The following is a 20,428-nucleotide window of genomic DNA, read 5'->3' on the forward strand; positions in this document are numbered from 1 at the left end:
ACCAGCTCAGACAAACCAAACCAGTACTGAACATGGTTAAATGCACTCAGTCAGATCCAGAGAGTCACATACCTGCCTGAACATTTGCGAACACACACACACACGCTCACATTCTGAGCCCTGTGTATGTGTTTCAGCTTGCACTAAATCCCCATGAATGCACAGAGACTTTGAACACGTACTGTATGCGTTATCTAATGTTCTTCCTGAGGCTACAGTTCAAAATGTTGGTCACACATCTGCAGCTGAGGTTGAGAGAGTTACCAGACGGACCAATGCTTTGTGTTATTCATGGGACACATTAATGAGGAATTGAAAGATATTTTCCATTGATCGCGTTTGTAATTATTTTAGATTGAGCTCACTAAACAGATGACAGAGAACATGTGTTGAATGCTTTGCCACCGGTGGAGCAGCTGGATCAAATCCCAGCTGCCATTAGGGACATTTTTATAAATTATCTTTAATAATTCTTATTTATCATAATAAATAATTATAAAACAATAAGATTAAATTTGAATTTGCTTGAGTCTGTGTATTGACAGCAGTCAAGGAAGTATGCAAACAGGTTACTTAAGTAAAAGTACAAATAAAAAGGCTATAATACTCATTAACTACCATATTAACTTTTCTACTTGAGTAGTACTTGCTTTTAAATATGCTAAAAGTATTTAGGTGAAAGCACGGAGTAGGGCTGAGCAATTAACCTAAAATGTACCAAGCAGACATTTATAATCACTCACCTACTAAATCTTGCTCATGTCAGTTAATTCGGTAAATACGCTTCGTAATGTGCGCATTCACGAACTAAATATAAAATAATACCCGAAGGTAAAGTTTTAAATAATCGTGACATTGATTTGAGGTCATATCGCCCAGCCCTAGTACTGACAGAGTGTAGATCATTTTCTAATACTGCTGCAGGAGGCGGGTCTAATGTTAACTGCCCATATTGATAACTAATAAAAATGTAAAATCAGACTCTCTGCTTGGCGTCTCTTGGCAAAACACGACAGGAGTTTAGCGCCTGCTTTATCCGTCAGTGGTCGCCCGGTATGATAACATGTCTGTGTCTTCTGCAGGGGATCGGCTGGTGAAAGTGAACGGCGAGAGTGTTTTAGGGAAGACGTACTCGCAGGTGATCGCCCTCATTCAGAACAGGTAGGTCCTCCTGCCTGTCTGCGCTGCGAGCCAGAGCCGTGTTGATTTACTGAAGCGTCTGTTTGCTTTTTTCTTCTTCACAAGCTTACTGCAGAGATGACGTACAACTAGTTACAAGTGTTAGTTTTACCTGCTTTTTTATGAAGAGTAGCCTCGAGCTATGCTCTCTTAACACGCTCGGGCTCTACATGATCCCAAAGCCAGATACTGTTGTTCTTCAGAGCGAGGGCCAGTTAGGGGCTAGAAAACGTGACTCATACACGGGACTCATGTTTTAACACCAGTGACATCGGCTCACTGGGTTTGAATCATATTTTACACTAGAAACATTTTGTTGATGATTTTGTTTCTCTTTCTATTCAGATGCTTGGTTAGACTCTGAAAAATAATTTTCCTAAGATTTATATTAACCCTCCTCAGTTTCTGATCTTTTGTTGGATGCCAAATATCCACTGGGGGGTCAAAGGTCAGGGGCAACTATAGAAGGAGTATATGACCCTACTTTTTCTCTTCCAATAACGATGCAGATACCTCGGCTCAGGTTTTCTGCTGGTACCAGTGATGTCTTTTTCCCAGTATTTAAAATCAATATACCACCCTTTCACATAGGATATGCTAAGGAGATAAAATGGTAACGGTGAATATCAGTGGAAATAATGACACTGATGATGAAACTTAATGTATCACTGTACCTGACTGACCTGATCCACTTATTTAAGTCAATATCAGCCTTGATACCAGTTCAGCAGATCGCTGATAGACGGCATTCTTCTCTGAGTCACATTACGTGGCCAACCCACAAATAAATACACTTATTTGTTGATAACGATGACATCACCTGGGACCTGGTAACAGGCCTCAGGGGCTTCCCAATCACCGCACTAATTTTTATTGGGACATTTTGTTGTCACTCTATATTAATGCCAAGAACTGTGAGCTGAGCCTGAAAGCAAGGACACAGCAGGCCCTGGTGGTGGAGGAGCTGTATGAAGTAGCACAGGAAGCTCCAAATATTGGATTTCTGGTTATGTCAGTAACTGAAAATTTAACTAAAACAATTTTTAGACAACAAACATATAATTTTGATGAATCGTGAATTATTCTAACGATGTTAGGGCCTGCAGAGAAAGCCCTGGAGGCCCTAACTGCACCTCCACCGATCAGATAATTAGCTGTTGTGGATAAATGTCTCTCACACTTTGTATCAAGCTCCAGGTCAGGAATTTGTATGTGAACTCACTTTTCATTCCTCACTCAGTGTATTTATTTCATCTGTATCTCTTGTTTATCTTTACTCTTCCCGTCCTCCCCTCAGTGAGAGCGTGCTGGAGCTCTCCATCATGCCAAAAGATGAAGACGTGCTTCAGTTGGTAAGTGTGAGTATGGGATTTTTCACGCACCTTATGCTCAAAAAGATAAACATACACATATCAAACATGCCATGTATTATTTGTTATAACCAAGGAGGGGACTTTTTCATCCCGGTGCGTTTGTTGGTTGGTTTGTTTGAGTTTAAGCAAGATTACACAAAAAATAAAAAAAAGGATTACCACAAAACTTGGTGGAAGGATGTGGTATGGGTCAGAGAAAAACTCCCCAAATTTTGATGCGGATCTGGATCAGGGGGCGGCTCCAGGAATTTTATTTTCACTTTCTTTAACCTTGGCATTTTTTCATCTCCTTGTGAATAATTCATGGATCTCGATAAAGAAAATCTGGCATATTCAGGAGACTAATTTCTGTAACCGTGTGCAAGTTGATGCAGCTTGATTGAATTTAAGGGGACTATTGGGCCTCGGTGGAGTTACACGCTCATCTGAGTGTCATTCTAGTTCATGTATTTAAGACCATTTCAGTAAAGTGTGTATTCTGCGTCGCGTGTATTTGCAGAGTTCAACCTGGATTCAACTCGTCACTGTCAAAGAATGTGGAGATTTTGACAGAATGGCTGGAGAGTGACTCAGAGACTCTCTGCTCTGTGTTTAAATTACAACACACGTTCATTAAAAGCCGCTGGTATCTGACTGTTGGAGCTCGCATGAAAAAAAACTACTTGGAGTTCGTTCACACACACCCATGTACTGTTCGACACATTTTTCACGCTCCACAGGTTGCTCCATGCTCGCTCACATGATCAGGCATGCATCATCCCTCGCCCCTCCCACTGACCTGGAGCAACATGTCAACACGCTACAAAACATTTTTAGGATGACCTTTGTCGCACATGTAGAAACTTCAGTGTTCCTGCTGTAAGAGCCCCAAACTGCCCCCCCCTCAACCCCCACCCCACCCCACCCCCATTTTAGGTACGCTGCCATGCCTCAATATTATAAACCCACTTCTCTGTCCTCACACTCCTCCCCTCGCTGCTGTATCTGCTGCATTCCTAGCATGACATCACCAGAGCTGCGCCTCCTTCCACACTCCCACAGGGTGGAGTAACACAGACGCTGAGGAGGGAGGAGAGAGAGAGGCAGTTTGTAGGGATCCGGACAGAGGAGAAAAAACAAGACAATCTACAGATAGAAAACAAGAAGAAAAAAAATATTGATCGGATCTATCATGAGAGGAGGAGGGTGCGTTGTTTGAAGGACGGCCGGTTTGAGCAGCAGGAGTGTCGGGTCAGGAGCGTTGGTGAGGATAGGTCTCATGTCTTGTCCTCTGCCTCTTCTTCCTCCTCTTCTGTTTGTGTTGAATACAAGCTGAACACGCAGGCTGAGGAAAGGGTTTGGACTCTGGTGAACGGCCTAGATAAGTTAGGTAAAGCTTGAAGAGTTTTCAAACTGTCTGTGATTTCATTTTTTTGAGTCATGAAAGCGGAGAGAGGATTGTTGGCAAGTTTGTTTCTCTCTTTCCGGTGTTGTGAATTTGAAGTGATGCTTTAAATATGTAGAAAAGTGATAATTCACTCATAAGCTTGTATGTGAAATGGATTCTCTTAAAGCGGCACACTGTATATACATATACACATGTATTTATATATATATGTATATATTTTCTGGATGTGTATACACAACATTCGTCAGGACGTCTCTATCTGCTGCTGGTGGCTGTGCAGCGAGTGTTGTGGCTTTTGCTCAAGGCGATTCATGCATTTTTCTAGCCAGTTAGCATGTGTTTGTGTTGAGAGCCGAGGCCTTGGGGACAAACTGTGGCAAAGAGGTTGAGCTGAGAGACGGCCTCACTTCAAGACTTGTTGTGTAATGTACAGCAGCATGAAGATGTCCTATAGAGCTGTGGTTATTATTTGTGTTGTTACAGCACATTTTGATTTAAAGTTGACACACACACACACACACACACACACACACACACACACACACACACACACACACACACACACACACACACACACACACACTTGTCTTTTTACTTCAAGTTTTCTTCCTGTCATTTCATTGTCTGTGTTTCTTCCTTTCCAAGGCATACTCCCAGGATGCCTACCTGACAGGCAACGAACCCTATTCAGGGGGAGCTGAGCACCTCCCACCACCACCGCCCCTCTGTTACCCACGCACCAAGACCACCACCCCTGCTGGAGCCCCTCCACCTACGCCCATGGGCCAGAACCAGCTGGATAACTGGAGTCGCTGGCCAGGCTCTTCCAGCCCCTCTTCACCCCTGGATAACCACTCGGCTTTGGGCAGCCCCGCCAGCTGGCAGGAGGGGCGGGCGGGAGAGCCTGGAGGTGTGGGTCACAGCAGCCCAGCCCACCGCACAGAGGAGATCCAGTATGGTATGACCAGCAAGCAGCCTCAGGGCCAGACCAGGGGGCGCTCCTACTCTTCCTCTTCCTCGTCAGGAGGCCCCTTGTCCAGCCCGCTCCAAGTCCACTACCCCAACCACCACGCTGTCAGTCCCCCGCAGCCTCAGCCGCGGAAGTCCAGCTCGGCCTGGACCAGTCCTCCCCTGCCACAGCTCAGCCACGGTCAAAACGAGCGCTGCCAGCAGGCGCTCACTGACTGGTTCTACAGCCAGCAGCCTGAGCAATCAGGACGCTGCATGCAGACGCGCCACCGCAGCTACTCTCAGGACCGACTCAGTGAAACAAGGAGGCAGCAGCAGCGGTCGGGTGGCTGGCCGCACAGCGCCTCCCAGGACACTCTGCTGTTATTGCAGCAGTCAGGACCAGGACCCCACGGAGAGCCCTGCTGGTCATATGGAGACTGTGAGGGGGGCCCAGGTAGGGGCCACCATGGCCCTAACTATACTCGAACTCGCTCTGAAAACCTTCTGGCCCAGTACGATCGTCATGGCCGCTCGTTAGAGATGCTGGACCGAGCAGCAGCTGGAGTGGTCTCACCTCGGTTTGAGAGGCCGTCGTGGCACCAACAGGCTCCACAGCCGCCCCCCAGGACTGATGCTTACCCAAGACAGGGGGGACATTTTGGTGCATCACAACCTCCTCTGGTACCCCGACACACACAGCCACATTCTAAACACCACCCACAGCCACATACCCAGGCCCACTTGCAGCCCCAGGCCCAACAAGCTGCCCCCCAGACCAGGCGGCTCCCCACTGGGCAGAGCATGGACGACCAGCCGGTGGGCTACCGCAGCTACAGCCCCTCTTTTTACCGCAAGACAGGCCGCATCATGCAGCAAGCCCACTCTTTCAGGGACCCCTCATACTCTGGCCCTCACTTGAACTGGAACTCAACACCTAAAACCAGCCCCCCAGAGGGCACAGCGGCGCCCATCACCTCCTCTACGGCCTCTCCCCTTGCCTCCACCACTCCCGAATCCCAGGATAGAGCTTACAGGCCGACGAACCACGAGAGGGAACGAGGGTCGGTGGAGGGGGAGACGGAGGTGGTGCCACAGACCCAGGAAGTTGTGTTGAGGCAGAAACCTCCCACCGGGCGGAGGAACGCCCACGGCTTGCGCCATCCCCACTACGCGCTGCCCATGGACGGGCTGGAACCCTCGTTGTTTTCCTCAGATCCTCAGGACTCAGCCCCCGCTCCTGGTTCCTCGGGAGACGTAGCCCCGCGCAAACCCAATGGCAACCTCGCCCCGCTCTCCATAGAGGATGACTCTCTGGCCTCCATCCCCTTCATTGGTAAGCCTCCATATTCCTGCACTTCATCCTGAGTCTCTTCTCATACTTAAATCCCCTCATGAATACTCGTGCTGACCTTTGGATTTCATCGCCTTTATAAAATCTAATCCACGTTGAGTGTGTTTTTTTTTTTAAGCAAGGGAAAGCTTAACGGAGAGGAAATACAAGGCTATAATTCCGACTAAATTACAAGTCAGGGGGAAATGTGTGTGTTTCTTTAATTTCCTTCTTGTCTGTCTATTCTGGCTCCAGGCTTTTCTCAGATGCAGTTTCCATCCTCTCATTGAAATTCTGCTGGTGTGTGTGTGTGTGTGTGTGTGTTTGTGTCTGTGAATGTTTGCACTGTGTAATACAGTTGTTTCTCACAGTCTCACAGACAGTATTAGTAGTTTTGATTGAATCATATCTGTTGGGAGTTGACTAATCCTGCTACCTGCCCATGGTCTGTGAGGTCACCTCACCGTGCGGAGGAGTCTGTGTGTGTTTGTTTATGTGTGTGCAGGGCAGTGCGAGAGATTACAATAATTCCTGTGTTGTTGTTGGCCCGTTGTCATAATCTCCGCCAAAGGAGATTGTGTTTTTTGCCCCTGTCCAGTTTGTTGATAGGTTATTTTGTCAGCAGGATTACGCTAAAACTACCAAACAGATTTCCATGAAGTCGATGAATGAATGGGCACATGGCCCAAGAAAGAACTCAATTAAGTTTGATGTGGATCAGGATCAGGTGGGCGCATTTCTTATAACTGTCTTTAACATTGGAAGACAGGGCCTTTTTTGACATTTTCACTGATTTCCCAGGGAATGATTCATGGGTCTTGATGAAAAAAAAAAACAGGCACGTTTAGGGAACTGATATCTATGAATAAATGTGTCATTTGGTGCAGCTTGATTAGTCTTAAGGAGACTGTTGGGCCTTGGCGGAGGTATACGCTCGACTGAGGTGCTCAAGTTTTGCATTTGTTTTCTTCAGTGGATTGTTTTTTTTGTCTTTTATTTATTTTTATTATTTTCAACATTAATAAGATAAGAAAAGCTGAAGGGACACAGTCATGTAATAGTAACACAAAAAGATTGGATGTTAATGTATATGATTAATAGATCTGGGAATCCACTTGACCTGCTGTCCTACCTGACAAGCTCTGCACATTTATTAGATGTGCCTGGTTCACTGGTGGATCATTTTAAACGTTTCCTGTAAAAATAATCGAAGCAAAGAAAACTTGCACTGATCAGTTCTGCAAAGATTTTTTTCCAGTTTATATAATGATAATGCAACTTCATAGCACTTTTCTAAACAAGGTTGAAATGTCCTTTTATTGACCAAGCAAAATAAAACTTTTGCATTTTAATTTGCGGCCATTTTTACATAAATGTTGGATTAGATCAAGCAGATGTAGTCGATAGTTGCAGATGTCGCAGCCCCTGGGTTTACAGGACCTGTAGCTCTGTGTGTAGGTGAGGTTGTTGGCATTAATATGTAGAGTTATATACAACATATGTTGGTGACAGTGGGCCGGAGACAGTGGGCCAGAGCTGTGATCGTGTCTCGGCTTGTTCCTCCTTTGAAAAGAACCGAAAGAAAAAAAAGGGGCTCCACAGGCTTCAGACGGGCTTGTGTCGCTCGACGTGGACAACAGTCAAACCACAGGCAAACAAAGTCCCCGTCACAGCCTGAGGAAAAACAGCCGCCGCTTCCCCTAATGCAGAGTAGATTGGAATCAGCTGACTCGGAAGCTTCTGACCCGACTTGGAATGACCGCCGTTGTTTGAGCTGAGCCACTCTCTCGATAAAGTCATTTAAAGAGAGCTTTCACTGATCCAGCGGATCAGCAAAGCAGGAGGCATCTCTCTCCCCTGTCTGTCTGTCAGAACACGTTCTCGTCTCATCCCTTCACCTGAATTAAATGAAACCACGCAGTCAGAGCTGCAGGCCGGGACACGTTTCATGCCATAAACTGAAACTAGGCTAGTTTCTCCCCATAGACAGAACGAGCTTTTCTCTTCATTCTTTCTTCTTTCTCTCCTTCTTCGTCTCCTTATCTCTTGACAGAGATGCTGATATGTATCTCGGCCTCCTCAGGAACATGCCATTTAATAGGCCCTCGTTCTAATCTTTGACATAATGAGCACAAAGGCATGTTGTGTCTGAGGGCAACTATGTTTTTATGACGACTTGTGTGGAGGTATCCAAAAAGTTGGAGGGAGTATTTGGACTATTTCGGTAGCTCGCACAAAGTGGATAAAGCGGGAAGAGGCATGTCGACAGACGCAGTGTTTCACTCTGTGCCCACTTAGAGTCTTTCAGCATGAATCTTGGCTGTAAATTACCAGGAGGTTTTTTGTGGTGGTCCTTGTGGGGAACAGTAGGGGCCCATACACTCTGCTCCGTCCCTCAATGCTGCTATTGTGCTGCAGTGGAAGATGAAGGGGTTGGTGTGTCTGTGCGGGTCTGTGTGTCTGTCGTTAGTAGCTGGACCCTGGACCCTGAACACGACACACCAGGACCAAGACCCTCTGTGCAGGCTTCTGTCCTGATCCAAATGGGCTTCTTGTCCCCTGTGGTTTGACTTACAGGCAATAGACCCCCATCCCCCCCATTGGAGTTCTTGCTCGCCACTTTTTTCTTTCTCTTTTTTCCCCTCTTATTTTATGTCTGTTTTGTTTGTCTGTGTTTAACAAAGTTGAGGCATCAACGCTTTTTTGCATGGACCAAAATCTGCCTAAGAAGCTGAGTCAAGGAAACTATCAGCAACTGTTTTGATAATCTATTAAACATTATGTCATTTAAATCATTTTTATGAGCAACAACTGTCAACATTTACTAGTTCCAGCTGTTTCCATTATAATAATTTGCTGCTGTTTTCTCTCACATGATTAATATACAAAATATTTCTGGGTTCCATGAAACTTGGACAGGAACTTTCTCTAATTTCTGATATTTTATCAACTAAATGCTGAAAATATTTGGCAGAATAAACAATAATAACCTTAATTACAGTCATATAAATCAAGCACAATTCACTTACAGCTGTGCACCGTTTTACATTTAAGAGGATTTTGCGGAGAACATGTTTATATTTGTTTAAATAAGATATCTTAACATGTCTATCTGTCAGTCTTCAGTCTTCAGTACGTACACTGAGTAAAGCCTGTTGTGCTGTGCGCTTGGTAACAATGCACTTTTTAAACTAATCCAATATGATTATATATATATATAGCAATGCATCATGTAATCCTGCAACTCAGTAAAATTGGTCAAACTAGGGGATATGATGCATTTTCATTGTCATGTTGGATTTCAGTGATATTTTAGTCTCTTTTATTTGTTCCTTTTTTTTAACGTTTTCATACTTTTCTTTCTCTCTTTTCTTTCTCCATCTCTTACCCCCTGTGTAATGTCTGAATGCTGAGCTCCACGTATGAAACAGGATGGACGCAGGACGGTGAGAGTAACAGTATGCTGTGGCTTGTTACTCCCCTCTGCTGGTCCATCTGGGCCTCGTGGCTCTGAGCTCACTCTCTGGCTGCCTGTTAATGACGGCCTTTGTTAAACCCACAGCCCGACTATTTCTGGGGCTGCGCTGTAAACAGGCAGATTCCTCGTCCCAGATTGGGATTGTTTCCGCCTTATGTCGGGCGCTGGGTGAAGAATAGAACAGCGAGGGTGGGAGATGGAGGAACGCCAGAGGGAAGGAGATACAGCAAGTAAAATGGGGGAATGTGAAGGATGCTGCATCAGTAATATTAGATTATAGTTAAAGATGCTGGGACGGAGAGCCAAGGAACAAGAGAGGAAAAACAGGATCAGGGGGTGAGATTAAATGGAAAACTGAGAAACCCCAACAAGAATTTTTAAGACAGACCATGTGGTGGTGTGTGGGGGTGGATCTCAGACTCAGGCCCTCTGGTGTGCAGGGCTGTCTGACTCTCTGCTGCCTCCTGTTGTTTCCACACGGAGAAAACCTCACAGCATTTTAGTCCTTGAAAACGTCAGCAGAAAAAAAACTAACTTTCTGTCAGTACGGAAGTGTGTGTGTGTGTGTGTGTGTGTGTGTGTGTGTGTGTGTGTGTGTGTGTGTGTGTGTGTGTGTGTGTGTGTGTGTGTGTGTGTGTGGTGTGTGTGTGTGTGCGCGTGCGCGTGCATGTTGTGCTTTCATATCCTTTTACATCAGCCGAAACTATTAAGACTTGTGTGACCTATAAAACTGAATTATGCCTTTGTCTTCTTGAACAACAAAGCTCAATTAATGACACACACATTTCCCTTTATATCTACATTTAATTACCCACAATCCTCTACTCTGTACTTGTTGGATTATGTTATTTGCTATTACAAGTATCAGATGACATGACATTACCTACATGACTCTAGATTTCATAAAGAACTGAAACCTGGAACCGATAATTCTCATCAAATGACACATACCTCCTCTGTTAGTTACTCTTCATATGGCGACTGGCGACACAGGTACAGCATTGTGCGTTATCTGTATTTGCCTCTTATATGCTTGTTTGACTTTATATCTCTGTGATTAGGTTTCAGTTATATTTATTCTTTCCTGAGACAGTTTTGTTGATTCGTAGATGACATTGAGATGTTTGTGTTTGTGGTCTTTCTTTCCGCTGGAATCAAGAAAGGCCTCATGTGAGGGTGTGATTGTTGCATGTGTTTTATTTTTGCAGTTAAAAGAATGAAATGTAAATATAAGGTGACGATATTGTGAAATGCACTCTTTTGTCCCGTATCTCTGACGGTAACCCTGTGGTTCCTCGTGGTTCCGTTCCCTTAAAAAACAAAAAACCCTCTCCTGGCCTTAACCTCCTCCTGATCTAACCCCTGCTGTGTTTCCTTTCCCTTCTGACCTTTTTTCTCTCTAACACCCTAACCCAATCCTCTCTTCTTCTCTCCTCCTTCTCTTCCACCCCTTTCTCCTCTCCTCCTGCCTCCGCTACCCTCTGACCCTCCAACCCTCCAACCCTCCAACAGATGAGCCAACGAGCCCCGGCGTTGACTTGCGCGCCCGCCACGTGCCGGCGTCCTCCGTGGTGTCCAGCGGCATGAGTTCGGCGCCCGCCGTTGTCACCAGCCCCGCCTCCCCCACCTTCACCTTCCCCCTCACTAGGCTCTTCTCACACGACTGCAGTGAGTGGCCCCTCCTTCCCTCCCTGCCTCCCTCGCTCTCTCCCCCACTGCATGCAGCAGAAAAGTGCCTGATCCATAAAGAATATCTGCTAATGTACAGTAGAGTATCGCTCGAGGGAGACTGATAAATGTGCATGAGATTTTAAAATGGGCTTCGTTTCTGAAAATTATCACGGCCTTAAGATGCTACCCAAGTGCTAAAATCCCCAACGGCACAAGGGTCTGTCACTGCTATAATTTCCATCTTTTGAAGAATTTTATGTCTTGTTTTGTCAAAAGAAATCTGCCAATTTCAAACTTCTTCAAATACAAATGAAAAGTTTTCCAAAATTGAGTGCCACACTTACACTTACAACTAAAAATTCTTGAAACAAGCAGATTTCTATTTGAAATTCAATTTTAAAACAAGACCTTTAGGGTTTAGTTACAATCAAAAATGTCTAAGATTTTTAGCACTGCTGTAAAATGTTTGCATGCCAGATTTGTAGATTGCATGTTTGAAACAAAGAAAAACATGTGTTTGATTCTTTTTCTGTCTGTGCATGGAAGTCAATGAGTTTTAATTAAATGTGCACGTCTGGTTTTAAATGGACCAACTGAGACTTGCATGATATTTGCTAGTTGGGTTTCACAGAGGCTATATACCTGCATGCCAGTGGTGAGAATAAAAAAAGTCTAACCCAACGCTCCAGCTCATCTCCCCCACCCTCCACCCTCCACCCTCACCACGTCACTCACTCACTCGGGACCTCCACCACCTCCTGCTCCCTCCCTCGCTATCCCCATCTCCTAATCCAACACCGTCCACTGTGGTGATTGGCATTACATCAACACTCTGTCTTTCTCTCTGTCTCTTTTCTTTTTTCTTCTCCTCTCTTCTCTCTCTCTCTCTCTCTCTCTCTCTCTCTCTCTCCGTTCACTCATTCCTCCCATCGAGCAGGCAGTATTAAATCCAGTCGCCGTTCCTCCTATCTTCTAGCCATCACCACGGAGCGCTCCAAGTCATGCGACGAAGGACTCAACACGTTCAGGGAGGAAGGCCGGGTCTTCGCGTGAGTACTGCTGAAGAGACACCGGAGATTGTCATTGGATTGGATCGAAATGAAACCTTTTAAATTGAAGTTGCAGGCCAACCTTTTGACAGTTGTGTTGTTCTTCTCCACAGGAGGCTACCAAAGAGAGTGAAGAGTTTCTTCACCGACGGGGTGAGTTTAAATTAAATAGTTTATCAGCTAAAACCCTATTTTTTAATATCCTGTCCTTCTTTTTCGCCACTCATCTTGAGTTCCATCCTCTATCGTTGTCAGGTCGACTGCACATGTTATTTCTAAGGGCTATATGAAGACAGCTGGACATGCCCTGTGTGTCTTGGCTTGAAGTGAACAATAAACAAAACAACATTGTTATTTCTTCCATTGTGAGGGAAGCAGCGATAGAAACAAACTACAATGGGGCCCTGTCAGGGGAACCCAGCAAGGACCTGACGAGACTCCAAAATGTTATTTTTACCTCTTATTTGTAAGAGGAACAATTTAATACTCCATCACGTGCTTGAAAATATTTGGTCACTTCAAAACTGTACCAGAGCTGCTTCAGACTTTGTGTAGGAAGCTTCTCAGCTGTGTGACATGAGGCTGAATACATGTCAGAACGTTTCGGCCTGGATGGCTACTTCCTGAATTTCTTACATTTGTTGCCAAATGATGTTATGAAGCAAGAGTCGTCTTGAATATCCCAAAACAAAATAATGCAACACCAAACCCTCAAGAAACTAAACCCTCGGTAAAAACAATGAATTCAAAGTGAACACCAATTTGACCCACAACTATGTTTATATCATTTTTTTGTCCGTTTTTTGTTTTAATACACTCATTTCTGGCCTTCTTTCAGCCATACCTTTTTAATGTTTATACTAAAATCAACAAGTCAGATAAAATGGATTTTCATTTTCCAGGTGACAAGACGCCAAATAATAGAGAATCTGACATATCAATAAGGTTTCTGAACTTGTCCCTGTGTGTGTTTCAGTCACTGGACAACCTTGGGACGGCAGAGGAGGTTCGATCTAAACGTCACTCCACCTCCGAGCTGGGAAACATCACTTACAGCGACGTGCGGAGAGAAGGATGGCTGCACTACAAACAAATCCTCACCGAGAAGGGCAAGGTGAGCGGGCCGAGCTCGACGATGACCTGAGGTGAATGAAAAGCAGGCGAACGCTTGATCCACTTGACATTTTGTGTTTCCTTCACAGAAGGTGGGCAGCGGCATGCGTCCGTGGAAGCGAGTCTTTTCGATACTTCGCTCCCATTCGCTGTTCCTCTACAAGGACAAGAGGGAGGCGGTGCTCCGCGGGGCCACGATCGGTGGCTCGGCGGAGGACGACCAGCCTATCAGCATCCGGGGCTGCCTGGTGGACATCGCATACAGTGAGACCAAACGAAAACACGCCCTGCGACTGACCACACAGGACTTCTGTGAGTACCTGCTGCAGGCGGAGGACCGGGAGGACATGCTGGACTGGATAAAGGTCATCAGGGAGAACAGCAAGACAGACAGCGAGGTCAGAGGTCACACCTGTACAGGACCTGTGGTGTGTTTTTATGAGAAAATCATAAAGAATCTATTTGTTGATTTGTTTTGTATGTTGCAGGAGCTTGGATTTTCCAGACAGGCCCTCATCAATAAAAAACTGAATGATTACAGAAAACAAAGGTGAGTCCCCTGATTATAAATTCTATTGTAATGAAGCAACTGTTATGTCTGTTGTCATGGCTGACGGCTTGAATTCAACGCGTATCTCTGTCTCCCCCTGCAGTCCGACAGGCAGCAAGCCAGACTCCTCTCCCAGGATGCCCCGCATGAAACCTCCCTTCCTTCTCACCAAGACGGAGAACGCCGCTGCAGCGCCACGCTCCCCCAAACAAGATGGCAAAGGTCAGTGTCGGGGAAAGAAAAAAATCAGCCACTGTGCTGCACATTCTCTCCTCGTATGGAACTGGAGATCATGTTTAGAAACAAGGTCAGATGTCACACTCATGATTAGATCAGTCTCGGAGGAAGTACATTTTACTTTCACACCTTGTGAAGCTGGATCCTCATTTTCATATTTTTTTGTTGAGTCGAATTCACTCTTCTTGTGAAGGAACTGTTATTCATTAGAAGTTATGGAGATTGATTATTATTATTATCATTATTATTATTGATTGAGTAATATCACAGTTTAAGACTAATGCTAAGGCCGGTGAAGTCTATTGTTTTTTAAAACACATTTTAACCATAACCATATCATACTTTTTACTTGATAAACACAAACCTCTCCAACAATACAAGTAGCACAGAGCCACAAGAATGAAATATGTGACTCATCCAAACTACAGCAGTGTGTGTACACAGTGCAGTGCATAGTACATATTCCCAAAATGATTTTGCAGGGCTTTCATATCAAAACAATAAAATATATGTACAAAATAACATCAAAGTAGGTCTATATCTATAATGTGTGTCAGTCAACAGTGGGACAATAAATAAACAACTGGGGGGAAAAAGACGAGAAAATAAATTAAAATAACAAACTTATTTATCTTTTGATTAAGAAGAGCTGAAAATATATAGATTCCATATATTTGATCTGTATATTTGGGGAGGGTCTTATAGAAATAATCAATTCCACATTTACATCTAGGTTAACTACTCCATAGGTATTAAGGACCCCACAGCAGTTATTATCAGTCCATTGAGTAATATATCTTTTTGGATAGCGTGTGTTGTTCAGCGAGTGTTGTTCAGCCTATTTTTATAAAAGCCTTTATCATAAGAACTTCATAAACCTAAACACTGAGGCTCTGTGTTAAAGTCTTTTGTTGGATCTGTCCTCAGAGGAGAGCAGCCCGCCAAAGTCTCCGTGGGGCATCAACATCATGAAGAAAACAAAGAAGGCCGGGCCCAAAGCTTTCGGTGTGAGGTTGGAGGATTGTCAGCCTGGTGTAATTAACAAGGTTCGCAACAATATCCTCCCTCTGTAGCTGAAGGCTTCAATTTTCTTTCTTTTTTTTTTACTGAGAGTTAAATTTGTGATTCCATCCTGTCTCAGTTCATCCCATTGATTGTGGAGATCTGCTGCGGCCTGGTGGAGGACATGGGTCTGGAATACACCGGAATCTACAGGGTCCCAGGGAATAACGCCGTAGTGTCGATGCTTCAGGATCAGCTCAACAAGGGCGTCGAGATCAACCCTGCAGAGGAGGTGAGGCAATATAAATACACAGGGGCGCTTCGGCTACATCCATCCCACTATGTTCTCATTTGAAAACAGCCTTTTCTAACAAGAATAATCTCTGTGCACACAAGCGCTTCGTCTCAGCATTTCCAAACCTCTCCATTTTAGCGGCTGTAAAACTCTGGAGTGGTTTTGAGACAAGGCGTATCTGTAGCAGAGTTAATGCGTTTTCAAACAAAAACGGAGTACCATGGATGTAGCTTCACTCACACCACAGAGGCTTTAGGAGTTTTATTTTTACTCGATACAAATGTATAATTAAATACAGATTTTTAAACTCTGTGATCCCTGACCCCTCTCTGTGTTTTGTCTCCTGTCATCAGAAGTGGCAGGACCTGAACGTCGTCAGCAGCTTACTCAAATCCTTCTTCAGGAAACTCCCAGAGCCGCTCTTCACCAACGGTGAGTCCACACATGACACCGTGCAGCCACACGCTGCCACGCATCCAATTTAAACCGTCTTATCTTTCGTGTGACTTTTTCTTAACATGGTTTCTCTTTACAGACAAGTACAACGACTTTATTGATGCCAATCGGATGGACAATGCATCTGACAGATTAAAGACGATGAAGAAACTGGTACGTGCTTGTTTGTATTCGTGAATGGAAGTAGAGCGGGATCGTTTACTCATTTGGTTAACGCTTCCTGTTTCTCTTTCGCAGATCCGAGACCTCCCTGATTATTATTTCCACACTCTGAAGTTCCTGGTTGGTCACCTGAAGACGGTAGCAGACAGTGCAGATAAAAACAAGGTGCGTGTGTGCATGCGTGTGTGCATGCGTGCTAGTGTGAGCGCGTGCGTGAGAGAGAGAGAGAGAGCTCTAAATGTAATTATGCAGCTCTGTGACGTCGTGGTCGTCAAAGCCTCTGTGTGTCTCTTCCTGTGCAGATGGAGCCTCGTAACCTGGCGCTGGTGTTTGGGCCGACTCTGGTTAGGACGTCTGAGGACAACATGAAAGACATGGTCACACACATGCCCGACCGCTACAAGATAGTCGAGACGCTCATCCAGCATGTGAGAGACGCCGCACACAAACACAATTAAAACTCAATTTTTATAATAATCATTATCAAGCTGAACATTTCTCTCTGTCATTTTTATAGTACATCTGGTTTTTCACTGACGAAATAGACAAGGATGAAAAGGTATGTTTGTCATGTTGTTGTTATTTATTTATGGTACCTACACAGTAATCCTTATTTAGAAGTATGAAGTGAGAACCTTTATGTGCCATAGAGGCACAGATTTAAAAATCTGAAACTATTTACTCAATGACTTATTAATTACTCATATTTTGCTAAATGAACATGAAGAAGAAAAGAGAAATTGTGCGAAATACAGAAAAAGGATTAAAAAAACATTGTGTTGTCAAAAATGTGTTTTTTTCTGATACAGAGTCTGAGTTTTACAGAAAATCGAATGTTGCCCTAAAAGTCATTAACCAGTCCTAAAATTGTATTTCATTAAACAGAAAAATCTTCCACTGGGAGATCGTCACCCTGATTCAGAAATATAACTTTAATTGTTCTAAGGAACCCCTAATATTGGTATCATCATGGCCCCCAATGATGATACCAATATTTATTATAATAAAAGTATACATAAAAATAAAACACAAGTACAGCAAAATACAGGAATAAGAAAATCAACATACATTTTACATAAAATTTTAACATTAATGACATCTCTTCTGCATTGTTTATCCCACAAAGTAAAACTTGTAATATCAGTATACACACAGATTTGTATATGTCTGTGAAAGGCTCATTTCGGACATGTTTTATCGATAAATCAGTCGGCTCTAATATTTACAGTTAAAGATAAATTGAACATGTTTGATCGAACCTATTGATATCCATCCAGTGGAGTCATTCTGCTGTTTTGATAAAACCCTGAGCGTCACTCTGCTTTTCGTGGACACGTCGTGGTTCAAATCTATCTTTGTAGTTTTATCTCTATGACTGAGAGCACAGATACACATCTATGCAAAAGCTGTAGAGAAACCGCATCTGTCGAACACTGATCCTGTTTCTATAACGACAGTATAAAGTCTCATTAGTATGCAGCCGCTGCTTCACTTAATCTCTTGGAAATTTTAGGTAAATGAATGATATGGGTCACCCGCTGGCTTCAGGATTAAACCACAGCCCTTTTGTTGGTTTATTGAATGTGTTTTTGGTCATTTGTTGTCCGTTCCCTGCAGACGCCTGTGGACACGGAGGACGTGCAGCCTGTCCCCAACATCGACACCTGCTGCCAACATCGGCAGGACCGCTCTGCTCGGGTAGGCCTCAGGTGAGGACGCTGTTTGCCGCTCTCAGCCAGTCAACACGAGCTCTAACCGAAGCCGACCGATAAGCATTTGGGTGGCTGTAGTTGCCACCCTGAAATACTGTTGCCTTCTGTTTTTACAGGAAGTAGGAAATTCCCATCCAGTGGCGTCACAGTTATAAAATGTGGTGCGTGTGGGGGGGGGGGAATCCAGCTGTCAGATTTTTTCTTAAATAAAATAATAATTCCCCTGTTGTTTAGATATTTATCAAGTCTCAAGAAATAGACACTTGATTTAACGCAGATTAGTTTATAATACACCTCTAGGAATACACATAACTAATTATTTAAAATGTAGCTTTTCTAGTAACACTTTGAAAGCTCTCAACCCTCTCAAGTGTCGACGGCACTGGCATGAAGTCAGACGGCTGCAATTCCTCGCTTGATTGAAATTCCTCGTTGGAAGTTTGTCCCAGTTTTGAAACCAGAATTCCCTACTTCCCAGGCAGGAACTGGAATGCAGCATAAGAAATGAAGCCTTGTGTCCGATAGCACTTGGAGCATCTCTGTGTTTGATAGCGTGCCGATACTTCTCTCCTCTCTGCTGACCTCTTTTTTTTCCCCCCCACTCCACGTTGCTCATCTTTCACTTTCTCTGTACGTTTTCTGCCTTTTTCCTTTTCTTAGCTGAGCCTGTGGAGCAGCCACTGCGGTAGGATGGAACTCCCCCTGGCAATACACGTTGTGTGTGTGTGTGTGTGCGTGTGTGTGTGTGTGTGTAACCGTGTCAGTACATCATATTGTGAAAGTGAAATAATGGGGGAGTGTTTGTGTGAGAGAGTGTTCGTGGTGGTGATGGTTGGTGTGTCCATGGTCTCCATTACCCTCTGAAAGTCGGGCGTGTCCCTCTCAGTGTCAGGCGGAGGTGTCTGTGAGAACATGTCACTTCAGTGTCTCCTACGACCATAGGGCCATGGGAGATGGGGAGATTTCCAGAATATTGTTGTAATATTACAAGAATAATGTTGTAATGTTATGAGAATAAAGTTATTATTGAGAATAAAGTCTTAATTTATTGGGAAGAAAGTTGTTGTTGAGAAGAAAGTCGTAATATTATGAGAAAAAAGTCGTAATGTTATGAGAAGAAAGTTGTAAATGAGGAAAAAGTTGTAATATTTTGAGAATAAAGAAAATTTAAAAAAGTTGGGTAATAGGCTGCAAGGAAAACCGCACAGATTTAACCAATGATAAGACACAGGTGACCACTATCAAACATTTCCTCCTCCACAAAAGAGGCCACTTCCTCCAAGTCTGTGTGGTTCTTTCCTCAGAATAGACTCATTTTCTTAGTATTTTGTCATTTTCTGGTATTTGAAACTCATAATTAAGTATAACCTGCTACAAATTCCCTAGTTAACACAGTCGACCGGCTGATCTTCTATTCCCCCTCTATATCCTCACAACATTATGAATTTATTCTCATAAATTTACGACTTTGAATTTGTAATATTACTTTATTCTTGAAATCTCCGATTTTTTTCCCATTAAGTGGCCCTGATATTACGTCGTACGCTCCCCAGTCTGACTAATGAATTAATGGATGACTGGATGCTGTCTGTTTGTTAAAGCTGCTGGTCTGACAACATCAGTGTAAACTGAGCTTTGTCACTGAGAGACAAGTCCCTCACCAGCGGCCTGTGTCATCTAAAGCACTCAGCTCTGGTCATCCTCACTCATCAAGTGAAGAATTTCAGTGGGTGTATTCCAATCCTTAGGATCTCACCTCCACCCTTTTAAGTCCTGGCAACATCAGCTGTAAACAACCAAACCTTCTCCTTTTAACTGCGGTTTTTTTCAATCAATATTAAACCTGTTTTAAGAAAAGCTTAAATTTTCCCAAAGTGCAGCTGAAGCGAGGACCAGGCAAACATCATGACCTCGCTGGTGAAGTCGACTCTGCACACAAAGAGGAAGTTCAGTTAAGTGAGAGGTGTCAGGTTCAAATCCCAGACAAGCCCCCAGTTTGTTACTATGCGGTTCTGAGACCCAAAGCAAATATGGGAAGGACACGCAATGGATTAAACTAAAACAAAAGAAGATTTAATGAAGAAAATGTAATTTTCATTAAACTATAGCGAACAACATAGTGTATTCAACAAATAAGGCTGGGAGGAACTAGAAATGCTATATTAACTAGCAGGACATCGGAGAGAACATACATCTCCCATGGCTAATTGACCCACTTTATTAATATTGCATATGCATGAATTGAGTTCAGATACATGAACCATGTACAACTGTTTACATTAAATGTTGGCAGATTTTCCTTTCTCTGATATAGGTGAAAGAAGTATTGTTAGTGTACAGTAACTGAATAAAGATCACACACTAGTAGACTAATAATTGTTGTTGAAAAAAATTAAGGAGGGTTTTGTCTTAAAATTTGATCTGTAGATCATGTTTTTCCATTAACTCTGGTCTTAAAATCAAATTTTTTTTTTTGGAATTTA

The 20,428-nt window shown here is 43.8% G+C and overlaps 1 protein-coding gene across 1 annotated transcript in view; it reads left to right on the forward strand.

The window, feature by feature from the left end:
• arhgap23a (Rho GTPase activating protein 23a) overlaps positions 1-20,428 on the forward strand; it is a 37,609-nt gene that overhangs the window by 11,803 nt on the left and 5,378 nt on the right. The window contains 19 exon segments of the mRNA XM_034594555.1: positions 1,083-1,161; positions 2,477-2,531; positions 4,585-6,223; positions 11,211-11,366; positions 12,346-12,418; positions 12,532-12,571; positions 13,395-13,532; positions 13,621-13,929; positions 14,020-14,081; positions 14,185-14,303; positions 15,246-15,364; positions 15,460-15,612; positions 15,969-16,047; positions 16,151-16,224; positions 16,309-16,398; positions 16,536-16,661; positions 16,751-16,792; positions 17,851-17,897; positions 17,899-17,942. Coding sequence (XP_034450446.1) covers positions 1,083-1,161; positions 2,477-2,531; positions 4,585-6,223; positions 11,211-11,366; positions 12,346-12,418; positions 12,532-12,571; positions 13,395-13,532; positions 13,621-13,929; positions 14,020-14,081; positions 14,185-14,303; positions 15,246-15,364; positions 15,460-15,612; positions 15,969-16,047; positions 16,151-16,224; positions 16,309-16,398; positions 16,536-16,661; positions 16,751-16,792; positions 17,851-17,897; positions 17,899-17,942 — 3,444 coding nt within the window.

This window comes from Hippoglossus hippoglossus, chromosome 8, assembly GCF_009819705.1.
Source record: "Hippoglossus hippoglossus isolate fHipHip1 chromosome 8, fHipHip1.pri, whole genome shotgun sequence".
NCBI classification, from domain to species: Eukaryota; Metazoa; Chordata; class Actinopteri; order Pleuronectiformes; family Pleuronectidae; genus Hippoglossus; species Hippoglossus hippoglossus.